This window comes from Chaetura pelagica, unplaced genomic scaffold, assembly GCF_000747805.2.
Source record: "Chaetura pelagica isolate M959 unplaced genomic scaffold, ChaPel_1.0 scaffold234, whole genome shotgun sequence".
Lineage (NCBI taxonomy): Eukaryota > Metazoa > Chordata > Aves > Apodiformes > Apodidae > Chaetura > Chaetura pelagica.
Window position 1 is genome coordinate 587,829 of NW_009952967.1, and position 8,647 is coordinate 596,475.

Genomic DNA, 8,647 nt, shown 5'->3' on the forward strand with positions numbered 1-8,647 from the left:
CCCCCGACAGGTGGATGGGACCTGCCCCTCGCTGTGGGGCATCAAGACCTGCCCCTCAGGAGATATTTCTGCCCCCCAGTGGGGCTTCTCCAGCCCCCGTGTGTCTCGGGCCTCCCTTCCTGTCGCTCCTCAGCCCGGCAGGGCCAGGCTGGGCTGACACAGCTCAGCGCCCTCCAGAAGCTGCTTTTGAGCTGGAGATCCTGCAGAAAGGGAAATGAAACCTCTTGTGCGAGTCTTGCCCAATCCCTGCTGGGACCTGACTGCTGTTTTTGCGGGGGGGGCAGCTGGTTTGGGGTGAAACAAGCAGCCTCGTGATGAATCCCCTTCCTTCCCCAGCCAGTGCAGGGGTGAGCAGGGTCTCCTGCTCAGTAGCATTAATGAAGAGAGCAGAGCAGATAAGCTCTGCAGCTCATTATGGAGGCATTAAAATAGGTCACTGGTGTTGCCTGGGACGTGAGAGGCCCCTCAGGTGTCAGTCACCATCTCCTCTCTCTCCAGAGCTGCAGAGTGGCAGGGGGGCCCGAGCGGGAGGCTGCGGATCACGGCCAAGGGCAAGGTGGCCTTCATTAAGCTGGAGGACAAGACCTCGGGTGAGGAGGAAGGAAGGCAACAGCTCCCTGTCCTTTCCTGGAGAGAAAGATGGCACAGACACCACATCCTGCTGTTGACCCACTCCCATTCCTCCTTTTTTCAGGAGAACTTTTTGCCCAGGCACCAGTGGAGCAGTTCCCTGGGATTGCTGTGGAGAGTGTGACAGATTCCAGCAGATACTTTGTCATCCGGATTGAAGATGGGAATGGTACCTCTTCAGGAAGGCTCAGAGCCCTCCCTCCTCTTATTTGGGAAGGATTCCTCTCCCAGGGGTTAAATATTCCCAGTCTAGGGTGGTAAAGGGACAAGTTACCTTGCTCATTCATTCTCTGTCCTTCACCAGGAATAAAAAGTTTCATTCAAAGGGTTTATCTCCCTGAAGCACCTGGAGCCAGGCTGGGAGAGTTGGGGTGTTCAGCCTGGAGAAGAGAAGGCTCCAGGGAGACCTTAGAGCAGCTTCCAGTGCCTGAAGGGGCTCCAGGAAAGCTGGGGAGGGACTTGGGACAAGGGCAGGGAATGAGAGGACAAGGGGGAATGGATGACAACTGGAAGAGGGGAGATTGAGGTGAGACATGAGGAGGGAAGTCTTTGGTGTGAGGGTGGTGAGAGCCTGGCCCAGGCTGCCCAGGGAAGCTGTGGCTGCCCCATCCCTGGCAGTGTTGAAGGGCAGGTTGGATGGGGCTTGGAGCAACCTGGGCTGGTGGGAGGTGTCTCTGCCCATGCAGGGGGTTGGGACTGGATGGTCTTTAAGTTCCCTCCCAACCCAAACCCTCCCATGACCTGTGATGGAGCTGCTCAGTGCAGGGTGGTTGCTGTGCTCCCATCCCCTGCTCTGACTCCCAGGAATGTAAAGCCTGGTTTCCCTAAGTCACCCAACAAGCTCCAGATCTCCAGCCCCACATCTTATTCCTGGGAGTCCCAGCTCCTGCTGGAGGAGGTGGCAGGTGAGGGGGCAGGATAACCCCTCCCTCCCCTCCTCCCTCCCAGGCCGTCGGGCTTTCATTGGCGTTGGTTTCGTGGACCGAGGGGACGCGTTTGACTTCAACGTGGCTCTTCAAGACCATTTTAAGTGAGTTTGTGCTTCTTGGCTTGACTTGTTTTTCCAGAAAAGGGTGGGTTTTTTCCAGAAAAGGGTAGGAAGCCCTGAGCCCCCATCCTGCTTGAGCAGGATGTGAAGAGGAGGAACCACCTGTTCCTCTGCAGGACCCTCCTGCAGGCAGCTCTCCCTCTCTCAGGCATTTCCCAGTAAGGCCCCCAACTGCCCTTCCCAGTCCAAAATTGGGCAAAATTCCAAATTCCTTTTCATCTTTCCCGTGTCACTGGTAAGGGTTGCACCTGGAGGGGGGCTGGGATGCTGCTGCAGCTTCTGTTGGGTATCTTTGGGGTGGGATGGAGGATCTGTGCAGGTGAGATCTTGGATAACATCCAGGGCTTTTAAAGATCAGCTGCCAGGCTGAGGGGATGATCTTGGGCAGGATTCCTCTGGGAGAGCCTGGGAATGGGGGTTGATGTCTCTCCTGTTCTGCTCCTGTCACCCCTGCAGGTGGGTGAGGCAGCAGGGTGAGCTGGCCAGGCAGGCTGAGAACCCTGAGCAAGGACTCAAACTGGATCTGGGCTTCAAGGAGGGACAAACCATCAAACTCAACATTGCAGTAAGGAGCTTTTCCAGCTAAATCCACTCCCAGCCTTGTCCTTGGGAAGGGAACAGCAGCTTCTTCCCTGAAATCCCTGTGCCTGGAGCAGGGAGAGACCTTCATGATAAAACCACATGTGATGAGTTGCAGAGGGGTTGTGTGGGTTCCAGGTTACAGATCCAAGTCTGTGGGATTTTCAGGGAGAAAAATACCCTTTTTTGGGGGTGGTTTGACCCTTCTTGCACCTCCAGCCACAGAAGGTCCCTGTGCTGCTGCCTCCTCCCCCGCAGCTGAGGGGAATCACTCTCTGGCTCTGGATTTAAACCCGATACCCACCCAAATTTCCCCTCTCTTCTTTCAGAATATGAAGAAGAAGGAAGGAGCAACAGGGAACACCAGGCCACGTCCCACCAGCCTTGGGGGCCTGACTTTGCTCCCACCACCTCCTGGAGGAAAATCTTCCACTCCAGGTTGTCCCCCAGGAGAGCGACCGGCTTCGCTCCCGGCGCCCACGCGGCTGCCAGGCACCCCCATCACAGGTCAGTGCTCACACAGCCACCACTGCAAAGCTCTTTAGAGTTCCTTTTGTCCCTCCAAGTTGGGAAAATATTGGGAATTAAGGCCTGGAAATAACTCCTGATGTTTGTTTTCTCTCTTCCCGGCTTTCCTGGGTGCTGACAGACTCCCTCCTGGCCTGGCCCCAGCCTCCTGCTGCTCCTCCCTCCACCGACCTCTGGGGAGATTTTGCCCAAGCTCCAGGGTGAGGCAGTGTGGGCAGCGTGGGAGGGACAAATCCCTCTGGGATTTGTAAGCCACGTGTTGGCAGATCCCGGAGTTCAGCGTGGGTGCTGCCCCCGCTGCTCGCGGCAGGGGGAGGAGCTTTTGGGGGGACCCCAGAGGGACCCCTCTTAGGCTGCCCTGCCTGCCCACAGCCCTTTCAGGGTCTAAAAGCTTTTGATTTCCCTTTTTTTTTCTCTCTCCAGGTCAGCTTCTAACCAGCCTCAGACAAACTCAGGCTGGGTTCAGTTCTGAGCCCATGTTGGGATCATCACAATTTCTTCAGGACCAAAGCAGGAGCTTCAGGACACCCTGTTCCTGCCCTTAAATCCCCCCTTCCCAGCATCAAAATGCTTCAATAAGTATCAGAAAGCAACAAACACATGCCTTAAAACACTCCACACCAGCACCTTCCACCTCAGGGGTGTGTTATTTTCCACCTGGATCACAGGAAACCTTGGAGGCTTCTCCTTCCTGCAAAATAAACCCCAACAAAACCCTCAACTTCCTCCCCTTTCCTTAATAACCAGGGGGGGAACTGGTGCTCCCAGCAGGATTCTCCCTCCCAATGTTGCCCCCAGTTCAAGGTCATTTTCACTAAAGGTTTTTTGAGAAAGGTTCCTGGGAGACTTCTCTGCTTTCTCCTGGAATATTTGGGCTGGATAAATCCCTCAGGATCCACCTGGAGACACCACCCCTGCTAAATCCAGACCAGCACCCTGCCAAGATGCCAAACGTCACCTCAGCTTTGGAGCACTTAAATCCAGGAAGTTGGGAGCCAAACCTGCTGTGTTTCCATGCAGAAATTCCTCATTTTTATGCCAAAATTCCTCATTTCTTGCTCTGGGAAGTTTTATTCTTTTCCTTCTCTATTTTGAAGACCCATTTTTACTCCTTTCTGTGGACGTTTTACGGGGCGATACCTGGAATGAAGGACAAAAAAGGAGTCAGGCTCTTTGGCAGAGCTGGGGTTGAGATTCCTCTTGAAGCAAATAAAATATTTTCTTACCTATTTATATCACAGTCTTATCAGCTCCTCAGATTTTTATTTCTTTCCCATCATTTCCCTTTCCAATGGGATGACCAACAATTTGCTTCCAGAGCTTTTAACTCCTCCTGGCACCCAGAATGCAAACCCAGGGGAGAGATTTAATGCATCAAAGTGAATCATAAAACGGTTTTGATGTCAAATATCAAATTTTTTTTTGACCCCTTGGAAAGGCTGGGATGAGCTTTTGTGGTTTTTCTCCTCCTTGCTGCTGTCGAGGAGACTCAGGATGGCAAAGCACAACAGAAGCTGGTTGCTTAGCAATGGTTTGATGGTTGGGAAAGACTCCGGGAGGGGAAGGTGAGGAGAGAAATGAGGGGTAAAAAAGGGAGTTTTATGATGTTTCCAGAGCTTTGAATCAGGAAGGACTGTGGGAGGGGAGGGTAAAGAGAGAAATGGGGGGAGAGAAAAGGGGTTTTATGTTCCCAAAGCTTTGACTTGGGAAGGGCTCTGGGAAGGGAATGGAAGGGAAGGAGAGAATTGAGGGGGAAAAAGGAGGTTTATTGTGTTTCCAAAGCTTTGAGTTGGGAAGGACTCTGGGAGGGGAAGGAGAAATGGGGTGTGAAAAGTAGATTTATTGTGTTTCCAATGGTTTGAGTCAGGAAGGACACTGGGGGGGAGAGGAGGGAATTAATTAGTTTTCTTGCATTCCCAAAGCTTTGACTTGGGAAGGACTCTGAGAGAGGAAGGTAAGGAGAGAAATAAGGGGAATAAATGAGTTTTCCCAAAGCTCCTAGAAGATCCTGGAGGCAGGTCCCACTTTCCTGCTGGCACCCAAAGGGCCATCAATCCTTGATCCCATCCCCTCGCCCCCCTTTCTCTGAATCCCCAGCTCCTGGGGAGGAGAAAGGGAACTTTCCTGGGAAGTTGGGAAGGGAGGAACTGGGAAAACCCCAACACCCTCTCCAAAGGGTGATCTCGGCATCGCATCCAGGATTTGTTTTGGGAGCCTGGATTTGTTTTGGGAGCCGGGATTCCTCCAACCTGCTGCCATGGAGGGGTTTGAGCTCGCGTTGGGATTTTTATCCCCCCTGGGGTGGGGGCAAAAAAGTCCTTCATTACCCAAGGACTCATTTCTCTTGCCCCGGGAGGTTCTGCCCTTGGGGGGCGGGGATGTGGCCGCAGCCCGGGGGGGTTTAGCGCCGCGTTGCCCCCGGAACACGCTCCACCCCGAAGGCTTTTCCTGCCAGGACAAACCGCTGGGCTTTAATGAGCTTAATGAAGGCCGGGAATTAACGAAAGGGCCCTTCACTCTCTCCTGGGAGCTCTATCCTGCCCGGGGGGGGTCCCAGCACAGCCAAGTAAGCGCCTTTCCCCCCGTTTTTGGGGCTCAGGGAAACGCCGGGAATGGATATTTTTAAGAAATAGTTTCATTTTTCTTTAAGAGAATGGGAGCGGAGCCGGGCTGGTCGGTTTGATCTGCAAAGCCCGGCTGGGGGGTTTGGGGGCTGGTGGGTCGGTGGGTGGTGCCACCTCGGGGCGGGAGGGGGTTGGGGACCCCCCCCCAGGATGGGCAGGAAGGGGAGGGTCTCGGGAAAACGAGGATTTCGGGATAATCCGGCGCGCGCGGCCGCTTTTTGCTCCTGGGGACCCATTTCCAGACGGGAGGGGGGGACACGGGGATGTGCGGGGGCTGGAGAGGGAGCTGGGGCGGGTTTGGGTCGGAAACGTGAATCTGGGGCAGTTTAGGGGTTGGAAACGAATCTGGAGCAATTTTGGGGTCGGAAACGTGAATCTGGAGCAGTTTGGGGCTTGGAAATTTGAATTTGGAGCAGTTTTGGGGTTGGAAACAAGAATCTGCAGCACTTTTGTGACGGCAGCTGCAAATCTTGAGGGGGTTTAGGATCCAACCTGGAGTTGTTTTGCAGTTGCAGCTGCAAATCTGCAGCAGTTTTCTGATTGCAAACCTAAACGTGCAGAGGTTTTTGAGATCAGCAGCACAAACCTGGGGCAGTTCTGTGAGTTGAGCTGCAGATCTGTTGGTTGCAAAGACCAATTTGCAGAGGTTTTGGGATTGCAACTGTAAATCTGCAGCACATTTTTGGGATGGCAGCTGCAAATCTGCAGAGTTTTGGTGATTGCAACCAAATCTGCAGAGATTTGGTGGTTGCAGCTGCAGGTCTTGCAGGGGTTTTGTGCTGGTGACAATAAACCTGCAGCAGTTCTGGGATGGCAGGAGCTGCAAAGCTCTTGCAGTCACAGCCACGGTTTTCCCATCAGAGTGGAGTGGGATGAGGGATTTGGAGCTTGGGGGGAAGATGGTTCCCATGGCCTGGGGGAGAGTGAGGGGCTCAGTCCAGCTGGGAGGCAGAGCAGCTCCTGCCTGCAAGGGCAGCTGGGCTCCACACGGGCCCAGATTCCCCATTCCAGGGCCCAGATCCCACCCCAGGGCCTGTCCTGGTGTTGGGTCCCCCATCCTTGGTGCCAGATCCCATCCTGGGGCTGGATGCTGGGAACAAGTCCCCCATCCCAAGGCCATATCACCATCCCAGAGCCAGATCCCAGGTCCAGGGGCTGGATCCCCTGTCACTGTGCTGGGTCCCAGGGCCAGATTCCCCATCCCAGGGCCATATCCCCAGGGCTGGATACCCCATCCTGGTACCAGATCTCAGCCTGGGGCCAGATTCCCCATCCTGAGGCCATATCCCCATCCCAGGACCAGATCCAGTCCCAGGGCCAGTTCCAATCCCAGGGTCATACCCTTCATTCCTGTGCCAGATCCTATCCTGAGATTGTATCCTCATCCTGGGACTGGATCCCCCATTCTGAGGCTGTATCCCTGTCCTGGGGCTTGATTCCCCATCCCAGGGGCATATCCCCATCCCAGGGCTGGATCCCCCATCCTGGTACCAGATCCCATCCCAAGACCATATCCCCACCCTGGGGCTGGATCCCCATATCCCCCTCCCTCCCACCATCCTCCCCCCTTCTCTCTCCGGCTGTTCCCTGATCCTGGTCCCCATCCCGCAGGACGGGTGGGGGGGGCCATGTCCTCGCTGCTGTCCCTGCAGGAGGAGAACCGTGTCCTGCAGCAGGAGCTGTCCCGGGTGGAGGATCTGCTGGCCCAGAGCCGGGCCGAGCGCGATGAGTTGGCCATCAAGTACAACACCATCAGCCAGCGGGTGGGTCAGCCCAAAAATGCCCTTTCTCACCCCAAAATCAGGGTGCTTCCAACCATTCACCATTTTAGTAGGGCAAGGGAGGTTCTCCTGCCCCTCTGTTCTGCCCTGGTGAGGCCACATCTGGAATGTTGTGCCCAGTTCTGGGCCCCTCAGTTCCAGAAGGACAGGGAACTGCTGGGAAGAGCCCAGGGCAGAGGCACAGAGATGCTGGAGGGAGGGGAACATCTCCCTGCTGAGGAAAGGCTGAGGGAGCTGGGTCTGTTGGGCTTGGAGAAGAGGAGACTGAGGGGCCACCTCATCCATGGGCACAAATCTGTTCAGGGCAGTGTCAGGAGGACAGAGCCAGGCTTTGTGCAGTGATGTCCAGTGACAGGACAAGGGGCAGTAGTGGGTGCAAACTGGAGCCCAGGAGGTTCCCTGTGAATCTCAGGAAGAACTTCTTTGCTGTGAGAGTGACAGAGCCCTGGGCCAGGCTGCCCAGAGAGGCTGTGGAGTCTCCTTCTCTGGAGACATTCCAACCCCCCTGGCCACGTTCCTGTGTGATGTGCTCTGGGTGCCCCTGCTCTGGCAGGGGGGCTGGGCTGGGGGAGCTTTCCAGGTCCCTTCCAACCCCTGGGATTCTGGGAGTAGCATTTCCATTCCCACCCTCCCTTCCACAGCAGCAACATCCCAGTGGTGGAAAATTCAAGGCTGTGTCCAGACCAGTCCTGGCTTGTTGGGGCTTGTCCCATGGGATGTACAAAGAACCTTCAAACCCCCCCATCCTGATTTTATTTATCTCATTGTTTTTTGGAAAGTGGGATCCCCCCTCAGCAACATTCCTGGGCTTTGCATCCCTTTGCTGGGGCAACGGGGTTTATTTTGGGTTATTTTGAAATATTTTGGGTTAATTTCAAAATTTTTTGGGTTATTTTGACTTTTTTTTAATTTTAAAAACTATTGTCTCATTTGTTTTGAGATATTTTGGATTATTTTGAAATAATTTTTGTTTATTTCAGAGTATTTTGGTTTATTTTGAAATATTTGTGGGTTATTTTGAAATATTTTGGGGTTATGAATTTTTAAATTTGTTTTGAAATAATTTTGTTGGTTTTGAGCTATTTTTTTAATTATTTCAAAATATTTTTGGATTATTTAAAAATATTTTTTGTTTATTTCAAAATATTTTGGGTTTATTTTGAAAGATTTTGGGTTTCTTTTGAAAGATTTTGGGTTACTTCGAATTTTTGGGGGTTTCCCTTGAAATATTTTTGGTTTCCTTTGGAATATTTTTGGTTTATCTTGGAATATTTTTTGTTTATCTTGAAATACCTGGGTTTAGTTTGAAGTTTTTTGGGTTTATGTTGAAAAAGGCCAAGCAGGAAGTCTGAGGTAACCCAGTTTTGTCCCATCAAAGTTGGGGATGCAGGATTTGGGGGAGATGGAGGATGGGGGGGGGAGGGGATGGAGGATTTGGGGGGGATGCAGGATTTGAG

The 8,647-nt window shown here is 53.2% G+C and overlaps 1 protein-coding gene across 1 annotated transcript in view; it reads left to right on the forward strand.

Moving 5' to 3' along the window:
- NECAP2 (NECAP endocytosis associated 2) overlaps positions 1 to 3,257 on the forward strand; it is a 6,696-nt gene extending 3,439 nt beyond the window's left edge. Inside the window, exons 2-8 of the mRNA XM_009995782.1 lie at positions 499 to 590; positions 695 to 799; positions 1,579 to 1,660; positions 2,135 to 2,243; positions 2,587 to 2,764; positions 2,907 to 2,985; positions 3,209 to 3,257. Coding sequence (XP_009994084.1) covers positions 499 to 590; positions 695 to 799; positions 1,579 to 1,660; positions 2,135 to 2,243; positions 2,587 to 2,764; positions 2,907 to 2,985; positions 3,209 to 3,257 — 694 coding nt within the window. The remainder of the gene's footprint in view (positions 1 to 498; positions 591 to 694; positions 800 to 1,578; positions 1,661 to 2,134; positions 2,244 to 2,586; positions 2,765 to 2,906; positions 2,986 to 3,208) is intronic.
- Positions 3,258 to 8,647: the final 5,390 nt, after the last annotated feature.